This window comes from Amblyraja radiata, chromosome 20 (assembly GCF_010909765.2).
Source record: "Amblyraja radiata isolate CabotCenter1 chromosome 20, sAmbRad1.1.pri, whole genome shotgun sequence".
Taxonomy (NCBI): Eukaryota; Metazoa; Chordata; class Chondrichthyes; order Rajiformes; family Rajidae; genus Amblyraja; species Amblyraja radiata.
In genome coordinates, this window is record NC_045975.1 from 26,756,593 (window position 1) to 26,776,217 (window position 19,625).

The 19,625-nt window shown below is 41.3% G+C and overlaps 1 protein-coding gene across 1 annotated transcript in view; it reads right to left on the reverse strand.

Annotated features, from left to right (window-relative positions):
* Positions 1–846: 846 nt before the first annotated feature.
* Positions 847–19,625, reverse strand: part of osbpl5 (oxysterol binding protein like 5) — a 104,331-nt gene continuing 85,552 nt past the window's right edge. Inside the window, exons 14-22 of the mRNA XM_033039141.1 lie at positions 18,732–18,830; positions 17,664–17,761; positions 17,157–17,246; positions 15,200–15,336; positions 8,232–8,417; positions 7,908–8,040; positions 6,475–6,598; positions 3,333–3,429; positions 847–1,690 (exon numbers count right to left, since the gene is read on the reverse strand). Coding sequence (XP_032895032.1) covers positions 1,555–1,690; positions 3,333–3,429; positions 6,475–6,598; positions 7,908–8,040; positions 8,232–8,417; positions 15,200–15,336; positions 17,157–17,246; positions 17,664–17,761; positions 18,732–18,830 — 1,100 coding nt within the window. The 3' untranslated portion in view covers positions 847–1,554. The remainder of the gene's footprint in view (positions 1,691–3,332; positions 3,430–6,474; positions 6,599–7,907; positions 8,041–8,231; positions 8,418–15,199; positions 15,337–17,156; positions 17,247–17,663; positions 17,762–18,731; positions 18,831–19,625) is intronic.

Consider the following 19,625-nt stretch of genomic DNA (forward strand, 5'->3'; position numbering starts at 1 on the left):
GGATGGTTGAATGACAGAAAAACATTAGCCCGTTTAGTAGCAATGGTGGATTCATCTACAGTAAACCCTCATTATTACAGACCTCTTTATAACGGATTTTGGTTATAGTGAATGAACGACCTTCACCATCAGGCCGGGTTGCCGATGCCACTCTCGACCCACACTATCTCCCCAGCCGCATCCAGGCTTGCTGCGACAACATCACCTGCCCACACCGCCTCCCTGTCTGCTTTCAGGCTTACTGCCACCAGCGCCGAGCAACACAGTTTCCTTGGCCGTTTCCAGGTTGCCCCTGCCACAACTGCTGTCGCTTACCTGTACTCCGGCTGCCTGCAGGCCGCAATCAATGACTCCGCTAATCCTCACCTCTCCCCCAGTCCCCCGCAGGCTGGGGCCGTAAATTCACCAGGATTCCAGGTCCAGTTCCAGACCAAGGGTCTGAAGAAGGGTCCCAACCCAAAATATCACCTATCCATGTTCTTCAGATATGCTGCATGACCTCCTGAGTTACTCCATGTCCTTTGGTGTATTAACCAGCATCTGCAGTTCTTTGTTTATATTTCTAGAAATTACATTTTATAAACAAGTTGATTGGAATCATCTTCAGGAAATCATCACTCTTTGATCAGTGCTGGAGTTGTCAAGCAAAGGACTAGCCAATGTAACAAATACTGTAAAACCTACTTACACAATGATAATCCTTTACTCAGTTATAGCGCCAATCAGCAATAACGGACAACATTCCCCCCCCCCCCCCCCCCCCACCCCTATGGTCGGTTAAAACAAGGGTGTAATGTATTAAAAAAATTATCCCTTTTGATATTGGAATGTTTAAACACACGCTTATTCATGGTTTTTAAAAAAACGTTTTTATTATCCGCATCTGTTTACACATATTGTACATTTCATTCATAGAATGTCATAGAAGTGAAATTATATTGCAGGCAGGGAGCAAACTGACCTCATGACTATAAGTTCTTGCCATCCTGGAGGCATTTCTGTTTCAACCTACAATACTCTGCATGGTTCTGCTCAGGAACATATTAATGGTGCTATTTAGGGCAAGATTCACAAGGCTGCGACAGATCTTATACATTGCTATTTTAAATAGTGACTGCCTAGTGGCAGGGCAGACTGAAGTAGACATCCATTAATGTGACAAAGAGTCAAAATTTATATAAAGAACAATATACAAACCGACCACCACAAATATTACCATCAACAGTTTATAAATACTGTTGGGAAGAAGAATTCTAAATTGCTTTGTTTTGGAAAGAGGAAGAAAGGAATAGAACATTTGGATAGTCTTATTTGGCTTTAGCATTAAGGCCTAGTTGGGGTTGGTTGCCCTTGGAGATGGGATGTGCAAGTACAGTATCCATAGATATGTCCCCACCCAATACAAGATTTAACTGGAAGAAGTTCAAATATTCCGTTTTTTTCCTAGCGACTCTCCTTGGAAGTTGGCTGTGGGGCACTTCTGTAGCCCGGTTTATGCCATGGAAATTCTGCTTTCTTTCGCCATTTATAGTCTGCAATACATTTCAACGCGATTCACCCATAAAAAAAATTGATGATTAATTGGAATGATACAAGTACACAAATAACCAGCCAGTAGTGTGGGTACAGGAGCCTTTTCCAGGAGATGTACTGTTTGTGGCAGGCTTGCCGGTTAAGTGCAGCGAGATTCCTGAAAATAAATATAATTCATATTTTTATTGACAAGTCAAATTTATTAACATCAAACCTGCTTTCCCTCCAATCAACTCTCCTTACCCTATATCCACCTATCGGTTGCAGGATTTTGCCCCAGCCACCCACTTAATCTCACCTTCCCATTACTCTGTACAGATGAAGCATCTTGACCTGAAACATCGACTGTTCATTAATTACCTTCCACAGATGCTGCCTAACCCACTGAGTTAGTCTAGCACTTTGTTTTTCCTCCAAAGTCGAGCATCTGCGATTTCTTGTGTCTCCACTTGCTGATATCTTTTGCGGATCCAACATTTCAATTTAATCAAAAAAAGCAGGCTCAATGCTGGCTCCTGCATTTCAATCTATGTTCTCAGCCAAATTACTTTGTCAGAAAAAGAATGTTCATTTCGGCAATGAAGCTTCAGCTTTCTGAGATTTCTCAGTATTTATGTTGGGACATTTGTTGGGTCACCATTCCATTCATTAAAGATTGAGAATTGCAGATTAAAGGGCAGGAAAGGAATGATATTTTCTGAAAAGTATTATTTTGCTTTAGTGTAATGTATTCAATTGCATTTTTTAACGTTAGCTACATTTTTTAAAACTAATGTAGCAAAAATCTCTCATTAAATTATTCTTTAATAAATTTTAAGCTTTGAAAATGGGAGCAGGACCATTTGTGTTTGTTTCCACCATTAAACATGTGGCTGAAAATCATGTCAGTGAGCTGCTCTCACCTCCTGTTCATTGATCCCTTAATCTTTCTTTATTTTTTCTTAATTTTTCTTCCTTATTTCTTTTATAGTCACTTTGCTATTGTTTACCTTCTGCCCAAGCTTATGATGTGCCACATCTTTGTCCAATTATATGTTAAACCTAATTTGCCAAGTCACTTCACTCTGTTTCCATCCACTTGTAATTGCCTTAATTTAAGTTCAAGACTGAAGGGTCTTGGAAGGATACAGGTAGAGTTGAGTAATTTAGAGTCATAGAGGCATACAGTGCGGAAACAGGCCGTTCGGCCCAACTTGCCCACACCGCCAACATGTCCCATCTACACTAGTCCCGCCTGCCTGCGCTTGGCCCATATCCCTCTAAACTTGTCCTATCCATGTACATGTCTAACTATTTCTTAAATGTTGGGATAGTCCCAACCTCAACTACCTCCTCTGGCAGCTTGTTCCATACATCCACCACCCTTTGTGTGAAAAAGTTACCCCTCAGATTCCTATTAAATCTTTTCCCCATCACCTTGAACCTTTGTCCTCTGGTCGTCGATTCCGCTACTCTGGGCAAGCGACTGTGCATCTACCCGATCTATCCTCTCATGATCTCATACACCTCAATAAGATCACCCCTCATCCTCCTGTACTCCAAGGAATAGAGACCCAGCCTTATAGTTCAGACTCTCTAGTCCTGGCAACATTCTTGTAAATCTTTTCTGAACCCTTTCAAGCTTGACAATATATTTCTCATAACATGGTGCCCAGAAATGAACACAATACTCTAAATGCAGTCTTACCAACATCTTATACAACTGCAACATGACCTCCCAACCGCTATACTCATACTTGGAAGCATATTGAACACCTGTACAAGTGACAAACAATGCCAGTAACTGCCTGCTGCTTTACCTGTGAATTTCTTGCTGTGTCCTCTGTATGGATTGAATAGTTGTGTGAATATTTGTAAGTTCATTCATTCCTTTTCTGCACCTGGGACATAGTAACCCTGTAAGAAATTACATTACAGATTACCTTTAGGATAACAAAACAACATTTGATTTTAGCCATCAATTTCACTACACTAATTTGTGGCATTTTGCTGGTTCCTTTCCTTTCTCCAGTTTCTACTCTTGTGGAGGCATTTTCCTTCAAGGTAATTTTGCAGGCTGCTTTCAATTTTTGGTCGATGTGTCCATTTTTCAGCCTTGACCAAATATTGCCAGTAGATTATTAAATATCAGAGAGAATTGCAACCAAGCTCGACACCTGTTGTCATGAGTTACTGGATGCCACTATACCCTGGTGCACTGAGAGGATCCATAGCACCTTAAATGATAAAGTTATTCAGCATAGAATATGGAACTCCAAGAACCTGTATTTATTATGGCACCGCACCATAGATTTGGGCTCAATGAATTTTCAGCAAGTAAAGTCCTACGGGCGTTCGGTGGTTGTGTTCTATCAACAGCATTATTCATCTCATCGCGCAATGTTAGAAGGTCGACATTTTAATTTCAATGCTGTTACTAAATGTAGGACTGTCAGCTGCTATACAGTGTAAATACAGCATCTACCTGCATTTGTCTAGACCTTGTGTACGAAAGAACTGCAGATGCTGGTTTATATCGAAGGTAGACACAAAATGCTGGTAACTCAGGCAGCATCTCGGGAGAGAAGGAATGGGTGATGTTTCAGGTCGAGACCCTTCTTCAGACTTATGTCAGGGTAGTGGGCGGGACAAATAGAATGTAGTCGGAGACAGTAAGACTGGTGGGAGTTCTGGGAAGGGGAGGAGATGGGGAGAGAGGGTAAGCAAGGGCTATTTAGTTAGATTTGTCAGAGGGAAGGAGGAATCAGAGGGAGCAGTGAGAGAGGATGTTGCTGAACTCTCGTCAGAGAGAAGAGGAGAACTTCTTCAAAGTTCTCTTTCCCTCTCTCTCCATCCCCTCTCCCTGCCCAGTTCTCCCACCAGCCTTACCATCTCTGACTACATTCTATCTCTGTCCTGCCCACTTCCCTGATATCAGTCTGAAGAAGGGTCTCAACCCGAAACGTCACCCATTCCTTTTCTCCAGAGATGCTGCTTGACCCGCTGAGTTACTCCAGCATTGTGTCTACCTTTTGTCTAGATCTTGATTCATTCTGATCAGGGTACCTACCTACTGACTTTATTTTGCAGTGAATAAGGAAAAGTCAGTATTTGACAGTTTCTTTCAATATTCCAAAGAAACATTTATTTTTGCGTCCATTTTTCAGCCTTGACCAATATTCAGCCTTGACCAATATTCCAAAGAAACAGAATTTTGACAGAGAATTGCTTAGCATCTCACTTTAACTTTAGCCTATAATGGTGGGAAACTCTGAAGAAATAGTTTAAACAACTATTTACCCAGTATGTCTAGGTTGTCACTAATCTCTGCATGAAATTATAACTTCCAGATTCAGGAACAGTTTCTTCCCAGCTGTCATCAGGCAACTGAATCATCCTATCAATCACTAGAGAGCAGTCCTAAACTACCATCTAACTCATCGGCGACCCTCAGCTATCTTTATTCGTACTTTATTACTATCTAAATGACATCAAGTTGGGAAAAAGGGAAGTACAACGGGATCTGGGGGTCCTTGTACATCAGTCTATGAAAGTAAGCATGCAGGTACAGCAGGCAGTGAAGAAAGCGAGTGGCATGTTAGCCTTTATAACAAGAGGAAACGAATATAGGAGCAAAGAGGTCCTTCTGCAGTTGTACAGAGCCCTAGTGAGACCACACCTGGAGTATTGTGTACAGTTTTGGTCCCCTAATTTAAAGAAGGACATTCTTGCTATTGAGGGAGTGCAGCATAGGTTTACAAGGTTAATTCCCGGGATGGCGTGACTGTCATATGCTGCGAGAATGGAGCAGCTGGGCCTGTACACTCTGGAGTTTACAAGGACGAGAGGGGATCTCATTGAAACATATAAGATTGTTAAGGGTTTGGACACGCTAGAGGCAGGAAACATGTTCCCGATGTTGGGGGAGTCCAGAACCAGGGGCCACAGTTTAAGAATAAGGGGTAAGCCATTTAGAATGGAGACGAGGAAACACTTTTTCTCACAGAGAGTGGTGAGTCTGTGGAATTCTCTGCCTCAGAGGGCAGTGGAGACGGGTTCTCTGGATGCTTTCAAGGGAGAGCTTGATAGGGCTCTTAAAAATAGCGGAGTCAGGGGATATGGGGAGAAGGCAGGAACGGGGTACTAATTGGGGATGATTAGCCATGGTCACATTGAATGGCGGTGCTGACTCGAAGGGCCGAATGGCCTACTCCTGCATCTATTGTCTATTTACTGGATTTTATTTTGCACTGTACTTTATCCTGAATGTGTACACTGTGGATAGCTAGATTATAATCATGTAGTCTTTCCATTGACTGTAAAGCACGCAACAAAAAGATTTTCACCGTACCTCAGTACATGTGAAAATAAACTAAACTAACTAACTTTAGCTTCAACTAAAGCTGGCTGCCGCCTCATACAAAGTGCATATGTTCATTTTCCATGAGCAACCAAATACTATTAAGGTGAGGAAACCTGGCTAATACTTCCTCTCCCTAAACCAGGGGTAGATGTAATTTACCAATTCTACTTGTTGCCGAGAGCATCTTGCATAGCATAATTAAAGTTTGTATATGTTCTAGAGGGGGTTTGGTCCACAGACATTTTTATGGCTTGCTGTGCTCAAGTTCCATTAATATTTTGGGAAGGTAACACACAATGCTGTAGTAACTCAGCGGAACTGGCAGCATCTCTGAAAAGAAGGAATGGGTGACGTTTCGGGTCGAGACCCTTCTACAGACTGATTTTGGGAAGGTTGTTCCTTCTGGACACATCATCTGCCCAGGTTGGTGGCGAGTGAGATCCACCAAAAAGGATGTAAATAATCAATTGGGCTCAGATGTTGGATCCTCCAGGTCAAAGCAATTAACGTTCTAAAAGTTTGAAACCATGAAAGACGCCATCATATTATCATTTCATTCTGAGCATTTAGCAAAAACACAAAAACACAAAAACTCTTACATGACACATCGGATGAGTCATCTTGTACTGGTTCCGGTGTTGAACAACTGCTCTCTGTATTCTGTGATGTGTTGGGTACTGGAAGATCACTGGTTTTACACCCAACGTATTCTTGAACTGGGACCTAGAACAGAAACCACATGTTGGCAGTTTAGGCATGTATTGTTCAATAGGCAGGAGAGAAAGGGTGCCTAACTCATTAGTCTGATACAATTCTGTTTTCTCCATACAAGTCTTATAATGTTATGCATTTATATTTCAATTATTAAAATTGTGTTATAAGAAAGGATTAAAGGATGTACAAATATACTAGAAAGAGAACTTATAGAAAGAGAATGTTAGAACGTACGTTATGAATGAACAACCCAAAAAAGGATGTTAGATTGATGGGATCAGATTAACATTAATCCTCAGGATTCTTATTACCGAAGGATTACCCAAAAAATTAAATTAAAAAATATTCTGTTTATTTAGTTTCATACTAAACTAATCTGTTTCAACATAAATTCTCAGGACATTGAAATTTATTTTTGTGCTACTGTATTTTCCATCTTCTCTCCTGCTCGAGGAAAAATACTTGGGCCATACCTGTGTCAACTATGTCTTGTGAGCAGGGGAAGGTTGTAGGTGGGTGGTTGGGTGTGCTCAGCAGAGAGGATTTTCAGCAAAAAAACGCTTTGTAAATCACTGAAATAGCTGAAGTGTAACTGGGGGTAAATTAAGCCACAACACCACAGAGAAAATGAAGAGAAAAATAAATATAAGATCAGTAATGAAGTTTTTTTTTTACAGATCAAAATTTGAGACCTAAAATGTATTATGGTGGTGGAAGTGGATTTAAAACAATTTTCATGAGCGAATAGTGCTCAAACATTTCTTTAGTAAGGAGCTATTAGATTTCTCTTAGATTATCTTGAAATGTAAAATGAACCAGTTCTACCTCTAGCTCCCAAGACTACGATTGACACAAAGTGGATTCTATGAAACATTTTAATAGGTCAGTATTCCTCTATGCCTTTCCTCCCAAGTACCCATCCAAATGCCTTTTAAACATCACAATTGTACCTGTCTCTATCATCTCCTGGCAGTTTATTCCAGAGAATCACTACCAACTGTGCGAAAAAATGTATTTTAACTTTCAGCTTAAATATGTGAGTTTTAATTCTAGACTCTGCTGTCTCGGGATAAAGATTCTCTGTGCTATCTATGTTCCTTGTGATTTTATAAACTTCAATAAGGTCACCCTGCAGCCTCCTATGATACAGTAAGAATAAATCCAACCTATCCAATATACTGTATCCTTATAATTACAGCCCTCCGTTAAAGGCAGCATCTTGGTGAATTTCTTCTATACTCTCTCTATTACTACTAAATCCTTCCAATAGTGTGGTGACCACGTCCATGCACAGTACTTTGAATATTCTGATAATTACCTGCTGTCCTATTTGACTTCTGCTGTTAATATCAATTGACATCACTGTCAGCGATTTGTGTCGGATCCTTGTCTGCAAAATTCCGTCTTTCTCAAACTGGATAATGTCATTTGTCGAATCCCAGGGACAGGTCCTGCAAGGAAGAAAAATCAGAAACATGATCCATTAAGTTCAATCCAGGGATGTAAAAAGTATTTCCACAAATTTTAATATCATGGATTTCTAATATTTGAATGGCAGGATTGCTTGTCCTGGAGGGTAGTATTAAAAGCTCTATTGATATAAGAGTAATATAAGAGTAAATGTTAGATGAGTGGTACATACTCCATGAACTTGTACTTCCAGTTCTTTGTTGCTTCATCCTCCTGGAAGAGTTTTGCCACCCAATCCTGACATTGTTCTTTACGCTCTCTGGTAGCCTTGCGCTGTGCTTCCTCTAGAATAAACTTCTCCTGTGTGGCCTGTTCTTGATCACGGTTCTTTATTGCTCTGGTCACATTCTGCCATAGTCTAGAAAAATAATGGGAAGATTTACAATCCCTGCACTACCACAGTTGTACCCACCCAATTTAACAACGTGTCAAATCGTAGCTGTAAAATAAAGCTCATTAACACAGAAACAAGCCAGGTACCCGTTCAGCAAAAGAAAAACTGCAAATGCCCGAAATAGCAAGTCAGGATGCTATGGAGAAAGAAACGGTCAACATTTCAGGTAATTCAAATTTCAAACAAGTCAAATACATCGATAGAACGCTGAACTATGACGGTTCCTTTATTTATATTCTGCCCTCTCATCCCATCCATACTAAGGATAGTTCTTTTTTTCTTCATCATCCTTCCCACCAGCCTCCACATTTAACACATTTATGCCACTGTCAATGAGATACCATCTTTGCTTCCCTTCCAGCATTCACTCCCTTCGGATTCACTTGTACTTGTACTTGTTCCATTTAAGTATGCTGCATTCTATGCTCGCAATATAGTCACTGCACTTGAGGAAATAAATGCAGATTTAGACCGTGGGCCGAGGTGCTTTTTCATTTCATTTCGTGACCCAAATCACGTATTTACCTGTATTTATAACATATTGTGTAAAAATATTATAGAAATCATACCTGAAATTCGTCAAGAACAAAACATGCACATATTTTTTAAATATGATAAAACCCTCTAATTTTCCGAGTAGTAATTGTCCAATCAAAACACGTTTGACATTGAGTCGGACGCCAATTGACCAATCACACACTTTGTTTCATGCTAGCTAGGCAGAGAGCACACTAGGATCATGGCTGCCTCCTATTAACATCACAAAAATAGCAAGGTTTCGAAGGAGGAAAGGTAGCTGACCACTTGCTGATAATTTTGTTTTACAACTGATTTATCTTTGTAAAGTTATGATGTTGTGAACTGTGAATTAAAAATGATAAATAAAAATGTAGACCTGGGGTTAGGATTAGGGTTAGGGTCAGGGTTAGTGTCAGGGTCAGGGTTAGGGTTAGGCATTTTCCTCTAAGTGGAAGAGGGTTAGGGTCAGGATTAGGCATTTTCCTCTCAGTGGAAGAGGTTTAGGGATAGGGTTAGGGCAGGGGTCGGCAACCTACGGCTCACGGGCCAGATCCTGCCCGTAACCCGAAAACATCCAGCCCGCAGGCCTATTTCTTCTGAGGACTTCTGTGACGGAGCCGGCACTATGGGAGTGCTGAAGGCGCCCCTGGGCCAGACCGGGCTGAACAGCAGGGGGGAAGAGAGGGAGTCAGTCAGTCGGTCGATCTATCGGCCGGTGGGTGCTGTGAGGGGTTGGTTGGGCTGATGGCCAGCCAGTGCGTGCAGTGAGCGGTCGGTTGGGCTATTGGCCGGCCGGTGTTGCAGCGAGCGTGCGGACTGACGAAGCCGGTGCTATGGGGGTGCTGAAGGCGGCCCGGGCGGCGTGCAGGGCAGTGCTGCTCGCCATCATGTTGACATTCGGTGTAATCGTGGCGCCGGGTGGGCTGCTGCTGATGATCCAGAAGGGCATGCCGGTCGAGGTGGACGCGCTGAGCGCTGGCCGAGGTGGATGCGCTGAGCAGCCACACGTACAGAGCCCGCAGCCAGTCCCAAAGCGGCTCCAGCTCCAGCCGTGGGCAGCTCTGGAAGGGGGCGAGTTAGGGTTAGGGTTGGGCATTTTCCTCTCAGTGGAAGATGCCTTAGCCTTCTCCCAGCCTGGCACTGCCCCAGCCACTATGGCTGTGATCCCCACTCTGCACACTGGCAGTCAGTGGAGTTCATGAAACTAGAAAACGCACAGGATCTGCCCTCACCCATTAATTAGGCAGGTTCAGGAGCCGGTGAAACCCGGGACCTCTGCAGCAGTCTCGTATTCAATGTTCCCATTCGAGTCTTGGCGCTACCACAGAATACCCGAATGGAATCCAGCTCCCCATAGAATATACAGCTATATATTATTGAGCACAAGAGGGCGTTGTTACTTTTTCTAATTAGCTTAATTAATTAGTGTGCAACCTTTTGTATTGACGAGTTATGAATTCCTTATCAATGATGTTTTATCTAAATCTGTGCCAATTTTCAAGTAGATACCAGACATGGGTCACAAAGTTAAAATCTAGAGCCCTTTTGGCACCTCGGCCCACGGCCTAATTGTGTATCTGCTTTGCAGAATAGCTCTGTTCAGTTCACAGGTAACCCTGAGATTCCAGATGCCACTAACTTTAATTCTATACTTAAGGCTCTTTGGTCCTTTACAATTTTTCAATAAAGCTCAATGAACAGCATCTTATTATTCTGGTAGACATGTGAGAGGTCTTGGGACTCAAAGTTGAATTCAACAAATTCAGGCAATCAACATTTCCAATTTATGGAAGAACTAGCCAGTTCTCATGAAATGTCATCAATTTGTAATATTCAACCTTTTTCTCCACAAATGTTTCCTGATCTATTGAGTATTTCCAGCATTTACTTTTCATTTCACATTTCCACAACTGCAATGTTTTGGACCTCAGTTAAACAACGACGTTTTTTTACCTCTGCCTTCTTCAATTCCTATTTTTATCTTCTCCATTCAGATCATGCAATTATCATGTCTTTGTCAGTCTCACAGTTGGCACCACCTCACCTCCATGGTTTCATTCCCTCTTTCTTGGTCTCTACCGTTGCAATTTTAATCGGTTCGAAATCAAAGATAACAACTAGAAGCATTACTGTGCCCTCCATAATGTTTGGGATAAAGACCCATCATTTATTTATTTGCCTCTGTACTTCACAATTTGAGATGTGTAATAGAAAAAAAATCACATGTGGTTAAAGTGCACATTGTCAGATTTTATTAAAGGGTATTTTTATACATTTTGGTTTCACCAAGTAGAAATTACAGCTGTGTATATACATAGTCCCCCCCCCCCCCCCCATTTCAGGGCACCATAATGTTTGGGACACAGCAATATCATGTAAATGAAAGTAGTCATGTTTAGTATTTTGTTGCAAATCCTTTGCATGCAATGACTGCTTGAAGCCTGCGATTCATGGACATCACCAGTTGCCGAGTGCCTTCTCTGGTGATGCTCTGCCAGGCCTGTATTGCAGCCATCTTTAGCCTATGCTTGTTTTAGGGGCTAGTCCTCTTCAGTTTTCTCTTCAGCATATAAAAGGCATGCTCAACTGGGTTCAGATCAGGTGATTGGCTTAGCCACTCAAGAATTGACCATTTTTTAGCTTTGAAAAACTCCTTTATTGCTTTGTATGTCTTTACTGTAGAATGAACCGCTGGTCAATGAGTTTTGAGACATTTGTTTGAACTTGAGCAGATAGATGTGTCTATACACTTCACAATTTATTATGCTACTACCATCAGCAGCTGTATCATCAATGAAGATAAGTGAGCCAGTACCTTCAGCAGCCATACATGCCCAGGTCATAACACCCCCACCACCGTGTTTCACAGATGAGGTGGTATGCTTTGGATCTTGGGCAGTTCCTTCTCTCCTCCATACTTTGCTCTTGCTATCACTCTGATACGTTAATCTTCGACTCATCTGTCCACAAGACCCTTTTCCAGAACTGTGGTTGCTCTTTTGAGTACTTCTTGGCAAACTGTAATCTGGCCATCCTATTTTTGCGGCTAACCAGTGGTTTGCATCTTGCCTCTGTATTTCTGTATTGCAGTGCCTCTGTATTTCTGTTCATTAAGTCTTCTGCGGACAGCAGTCATTGACAAATCCACACCTGACTCCTGAACAGTGTTTCTGATCTGCCGGACAGGTGTTTGGGGATTTTTCTTTATTATAGAGAGAATTCTTCTGTCATCAGCTGTGGAGGTCTTCCTTGGCCTGCCAGTCCCTTTGCGATCACCAGTGCTCTCTTTCTTCTTAATGATGTTCCAAACAGTTGATTTTGGTAAGCCTAATGTTTGGCTGATGTCTTTAACAGTTTTATTCTTGTTTCTCATAATGGCTTCTTTGATTTTCATTGGCACAACTTTGGTCCTCATGTTGATAAACAGCAATAAAAGTTTCCAAATGTGATGGAAAGACTGGAGGAAAGACAAGGTGCTGAGATCTCTCTTATACCTGCATTAAGGAGGCAATTAAACATACCTGAGCAATTACAAACACCTGTGAAGCCAGGTGTCCCAAACATTCTGGTGCCCTAAAATGGGGGAACTTTGTATAAACACAACTGTAATTTCTACATGGTGAATCCAAAATGTACAAAAATACCCTTTAATAAAATCTGACAATGTGCACTTTAACCACATGTGATTTTTGTTCTATAACAAATCTCAAATTGTGGAGTACAGAAGGAAATAAATAAATGATGGATCTTTGTCCCAAACATTATGGAGGGCACTGTAACTCTGGTTTGGTTTCCAAAATGCTGCCAAATCTGCCAAGTATTTCCTTTTTTTGTTCTATTCAGGTACTTTATACTATTTGCAGTCATGAAATGTGGTTGTTGCTGATAAGATCAGTATTTATTGAACACCCGAGCCCTTGACAAATGCAGTCCTTGCACTTCAATGGTTCTTCTAGTTGTGAGTTATTGGATTTTGTCACAATGAAGGCAAGACTTTATATTTCCAAGCTGGGTGGTAGACCACGAGTTTGGTGCCTGATCTAACACTTTGATTTTCCAATATCCATTAACTCAAATATCCTTTACCTCATTGTAACCAAAGGCTGTGCTGGTACACTGAATGCAGTGGTGAATTTCATCATTGCCATGAGGTGGCTCCTGAGGTGCGGAAAGTGGTCCAGGTTTTTCAGATTCGTTATTGTGAACCTTCATTGTTACAGGCTTCTCCTTGTTCCTGAGTTCCTATTCTCACTGCATGCCTCGCTCACATTCCAAATCTCTAGCTATTAAAATAAATACAATTTCATTCAAGAGCTGAACCCGATTCAGATTATAATCCACGTCTCAGCATAGTTTTTAATATATAATCATGAATATATTATTGCTTTTCATTTATTTTCAGGTTTTTTTTAAAGTGGGGGTCAAATCAGATCAAATTTGAAGTCAGGCCACATGTCAGGCTAAACGTTATACCTTATACATTGTAAATGGATTGATTGTAATCATGTATTGTCTTACTGCTGACACTCTCACGCAACAAAACAACTTTTCACTGTACCTCGGTACACGTGATAATAAACTGAACTGAACTGATGGTTTCGGCCCGAAACGTCGCCTATTTCCTTCGCTCCATAGATGCTGCTGCACCCGCTGAGTTTCCCCAGCAATTTTGTGTACCTACCAAATCTTTCAACCTGTTTATCTCAGTTAGCACTAAATACAACAGTAGGAGTATAATCAAAACACATACATGTTTGAAGAAGGGTCCCGACCCTAAACATCACCTATCCATGTTCTCCAGAGATGCTGCCTGGCCCATTGAACTATTCCACCTCTTTCTCTTTTTATTTTGAAACCAGCATCTGCAGTTCCTTGTGTCTGCATACATGTGGTTGCTGCTTACCTCATCTCTCAGAAACATCTAACCATTTCACTCACAACCAATTATTTGCAATGTTATAGATCCACCTCCAACATCGTCCAAATAAATACCAAATATGATCTACCAGTTAATACAATACAATGCGGTTTTATTCGTCACATTGCACATAAAGTGCAAGTGAAATACATTTGCCAGCAGCGGTACAATGATAAAGAACACACAATACACAATCAAAATTTAACACAAACATCCACCACAGCATTCATCACTGTGGTGGAAGGCACAAAATTTGGCCAGTCCTCCTCCATTTTCCCCTATGGTCGGGCGTCCAGATGTGTAGACAAGTCGAGATAAGTCCTGAATCGGTGCCTCCCCACCGGAGACCGCAGCTTCAAGATGATGTAGGCCGCAGGCCGGCGGTCGAAGATTTAAAGTCCCCCGCCGCGCCGCAGCCAGAAGCACCGCAGACTGCAAGGCTGGCAGTCGAAGCTCCCCTCCAGGGGTGATGGTAAGTCCACGCTGGGCACGCGGTAGGCCGCGGGGCCGGCAGTGGTTGCTTCTTCTTCTCCCGGGTCCCCCACGAGGGATCCCAGTCTGCGGACGCCGCTCCAGCTTCAGGCTGCCGGCTGCCGCGGGCCAGCGAAATGGAACGCTCCCCTCCGGCGAGCCCCGGCGAGGGCTCGCCCACTTCACGCCGAGAGTCCACGCTGCATCCACCACTGAAGCCCCCGGCGCGGGTCCGGGAAAGGCCGTCGGATCCTCGCAGTTAGGCCACGGGGGAGGCGACCTGGAAAAAGTCGCCTCTCCGTGGAGGAGGCGACCAAAACGGTTTCCCCCTCACCCCCCCCCCCCACACAAGACACACAAAGAAACATTAAAAACATACTTTAAAACATACTAAAAAAAAATTAAAAAGTTGAAAAATCTAACACGCAGGGCGCCGGCTTGCAGCGTCCCCACCGACCTGGTTTTGGTCGTGGTTGTGGTTGTTAAAAGAATGCTTCTTGAACACTAGAAACATATACCAGAATAGATAGAATTATACCCATAGTTTATCATCTCAGGGACGGAAAAGGATCACAGCACCTCAAATCTTGGAATAGTTCTGAAACTCTCAATGCTATGACTCCACAATAAGCTGAACTGACATTAACATCAAGTATGAAACTAATTTGCTGCTCTGGGATCAGACCTGATGAATGATTCCCACATTGTAAAATGAAAAGGAGTTTCTGAAGCCAATTTATAGAACTCATTTCCATAACTTCTATTGCAAGTTCATTTTGTAGAAATATGTGACTCTTCCTTTAAAGCGCTGATATTATTTGTCTCCACTCTGACATACCTTTCTGACTCAAAGTCACCCTGCTCCTCCGAACACACAGCATGACGTACTAGACGCTGTTTCCGAATCTCACTGGTCACACTCCAGAATGAAACAGGAGATCCAATTTTTTTCTCCTGGATATAAACCTCCCGATCCTGTTGCAGAAAAAGAACACACTGACTATTGTGGAAAAGCTCCTGCTTCACAAAGATTATTAGCTTCACAAACAACAGTTTGAAAACATTTCAATATTCCCATATTAACTAGAAAAATTGTTTCCCTGAACTTACTTTGCTTATCAAAGTAAAGGAATTTATAGGCAATAATAAGCAAGCTCATGTGTGGAGACATGGAACTCGAGATGCTGGTTTACAGAAAATACAAAATGCTGAAGTAACTCAGTGGGTCACGCAGCATCTCTGCAGAACATGGATGGGTGATGTTTCGGGTTGGGACACGTCTTCAGATAGGCTCTAACCCAAACCATCACCTATCCATGTTCTTCAGACATGCTGCCTGACCAGATGAGTTACTCCCGTTTCTCCTTTGTGTCATTTTATGCTTACGATGCATTATACATAGAGAAGAAAATGTTAAATACTAATCCAACGTAAGAGGTGGCAATAACAAGATACAAAGTAAAGTGTTCTCTACAATTCAGCACTAAGAACTGAAAGAAAAATAATTGGTTTGATTTAAAGTAAAATTCTCATGACAACCCCATCAGGAACATGCAGTTCAGATATGGTAGCACAGTGGCGCGGCTGGTAGAGTTGCTGCCTCACAGCGCCAGAGACCTGGATTCGACCCTGACCTCTGATACTGTGTGTGGAATTTGCACATTCTACCTGCGATCACATAGGTTTCCTCACTGATCCCTTAGATTTGCGGATTTGTTGGTAAATTTGCCTCTGTGAATTGTCCCTAGTGTGTAGACGGTGGATGAGGAAGTGGGATAACTTAATCGAGTGTGAACAGATGGTTGGCATGAAACTTGGTGGGCCGAAGGGTCTGTTTCAATGCTGTATCTTTTAATTAATTCAATCAATATGGTACACGTTGGTTGCACACACACCACACTTTCCCTGTGGTATGCAGCATGCACAACCTCAGACAGGCAAATCACTTCTTATTTCACAACTTGGAATTCGCACTCAGTGTAATATAAAATTTTAATTCTATAGAATCAATCTTTTATTGCAGCTGTCTCATGACAACCTGTAACTAAATGAACACTGGTCAAATTAATTTTATATTAGTCTCAAAAGGCCATCAGACTTCTAATTGATTAGTCTCCTTTGAGTTTGGGCCCCAGAGTTGTGTGGATTCCAAGTGCTTTTTCTGGGGGGGGGGGGCAGAAACATTCAAGATTATTATGCAGTCTATCTCTTTCTTAGTTGAGCAATAAGACACAAATGAATGCTGAGACTTAATGGACTTGTTCTATGTCCGTGGGATTGCTGTAAGCAGAGCTAAAAGTAAATTGTGGCTCATATTATGATCCATTGTTAAAGGACTGTTGTTATGTTAGTAAACTAAATTGACTGGAAGATCCCAACTTAGTGTGTTGAATTAACTGATCTCGTTGGGGCTGCAAATAGTATACAAAAAATCAGTTCAGAAGTCAGGACACAAAAATACAAGTTGAGTACTACAGAGCAGAACCTTCGACCCATCATGTTCGTTGCCAACCATCACGTGTCAAACTACACTAACCCCATTTACCAGCTCCGTGGATGACGATTGAAGATAACATTAGCCTCATCTACGAGGCTTCCACAATTCAATACTGTTCTGACACAAACTATCTTGTTTCAAAGGAAGAAGTACCCATTCAGAAGATGCTGTTAATGGTTGGTTCCCCTAAAACTAAGCAAGACTCAGGAGATAGATGGGAAATTTTAGTAAACAGAAAAGCCACTCAAAGTAAAGAAATAATTCTCAAATTGAGTGCTGAGTTGGTGCAGGAACTTACCCAATGTCCTTGAAATGTGGCCAATGTCTCCTCACCTAGTGATATCTTCCCCATGATCTGGTTCACACAGTCATTACCACCTAGGAAAGGCTGTCATCAAACATGGAAATAATTACAAATAGAAATATGCAATTTTGTGAAGCTTGACTTATTGTATCAGAATACTGAACCAGGCTTATAGCATCAAAACCCATGATGTGATGAGTTCAGAATTACAGGGGAGCTCACCAATGAAACTGTTTATAAGTCCTAGGACAGAGAAGGTAGATTTGTACAAACATTGCGTAGCTGTTAATCTGATAGAGTGATGTCAGATAGCACTAAACACCTATTTTTATTTAATGGAAGCAAAGATCGACAACAAGCAGCTGACTTGTTCTGCCAGATTTTCCTTTAATGCAGATTTAATTTATTGCATATAAAGTCATCATTTCAGTTCCAAACATTTCAATTTGTAAATATCCCTGAATTCAATTGTACAGGAGCAGTGGGCAAGATCTATTTTACCTTCAGCTTGAACTCAAGCTCTGCCTTGTAATGAGTTGTCTCACATTCAATGGTTATCTTTCCTCCCAATTCCAGGGTTGGTGTTCCATATAAGAGTCCTGGAACAAAGAGATAAATAAATGTTGGCATTTTGATAGGGACAAGATTAAGTTAATTTCCCTTCCACATGGTGGATACTGACAGAATGGAATGCAGAACACATAATGGAAGAATGCAAGCTTTGCATAAGGAATGGAATAAAAAAAACGTAATCCTTTTATATGCAATATGATACAAATGTAAGTGCACAGCTTTTACAAGTGCAGACAGGTTATGAAAGAACTGACTAATGTTGAATGAATGGATAGCACTGTGACGGTCGGACACGGCACCAGAAATGTGTGTACAGACATATGTAAACATGCAGAGCAGAAACAGAAGCCACACAGCCCACCCATGATTTATGATTTTCACCTCCTACTGACATTATAATTATTTTGTCATTTCTTTAAGTAGTTTCCCCATATGTGCATGTGAACGAGAAACTCAGATTGCACATAAACAACAATTTATCTATAGTGCTCCCTCAAAAATACCTTGGAACGTTTTAATAAATAACAGAAGACACCAGTTAGCAGTTTAAGAGCTAGGTTTAGAGGTAATTGGGAATGAGGATAAGGGATCAATGTAGAACATCTGGGTCTTGCAGCTATTGGCCATGTGGCACAAACCATATTGGCCATGTGCCACAAAACTACCAATGATGGTGTAAAAGGTATGGGGAACAGTTTTGGCTTATTTAAGTCTTTGTGTCAGAAAGGATGTTGAAAATTGACAACAAAAAGCAAGTCGTTGGGATATACTTCTTCACATAGAAGTGATCAACAATTGCAGAAAGCTGCCAGAAGAATAATTAAACCAAGAATACTGCCCGGAACATTCTAAAGACTGTAATCAAAAGATGTTGTGGTTGGTATTGCAGAAGAATGAGCACAGGTGAACCAAATGATTTCCCTTGGAAGTGTTCTGTTTCTCTGCAGTATTGCCAACCAGAAATTAAAGCAGCAAAAAAAAACCTCAGAGCTATACCTTTACAATGCGCATATGGCATGGTGATGATATAATCTTCGTTTCTATTGAGAAACCGGAGTTGTGCTTGACCATCCAATAGAGCAGAAAGTGAGTTCCCTGCAGGGGAGAAGTAAAAGATCTGAGAAATCAGCCGTTTAAGCCTATATGATCTGTTTGAACTTATACTGCAGTGAAACTGTGTGTCCTGTTGAAGAATGTGCTATAGCCTTATTTGCCAAGACATTTCCAGAATTTAGCATCCCTTTGACATAATATATTTGAGCTTTCAAAATATTTAATAAAACATTCAGAATGATAGCACATTAGTGGTGGGGAATGAAAGACTTTACAATTGAGGTACTTGATGCCAGCATCAGGAGAGGTAAATTAAAAATTAGAGGTACTGTAGATTAAATACTTTCTCTGCATCTGAAAAGAAACACTTCATTTTTACAACATCTGTCACAACTTGAGGATATCTACAATATGAATTACAACCAATTAAGTTAAAACTAAGTGGCAACACATTTAGCCGCAAGTTCTTAAGCATCACTGTAAATAACTTTTCTCTATTCCAGGTGATTGCACTTTGACAGTGAAAATGAGCTAATTTATGACTTGAAACCATTTCCAATTATTACAAAATTCCACGCTTTCTCACGAATTCAGTAGCTATAATAATGTACCATTTTCGATCTGGGCTTCCATTCCACCTAGCCATGTGGAACTAATCCTTTAATACCTTTGCAGCCAACAATGAAAATAACTTTTCACCTATATCAGTGAAATTCAGAGTTTATAGAATTCAAGTAAAATATCCTGTAATTTAGAGCATTAGTTGCACTTTGCTTGATCACTAATACCATGAAACACCCCAATTGCCTAGGAGACATTCCCAAGTAGCTGCTAAAG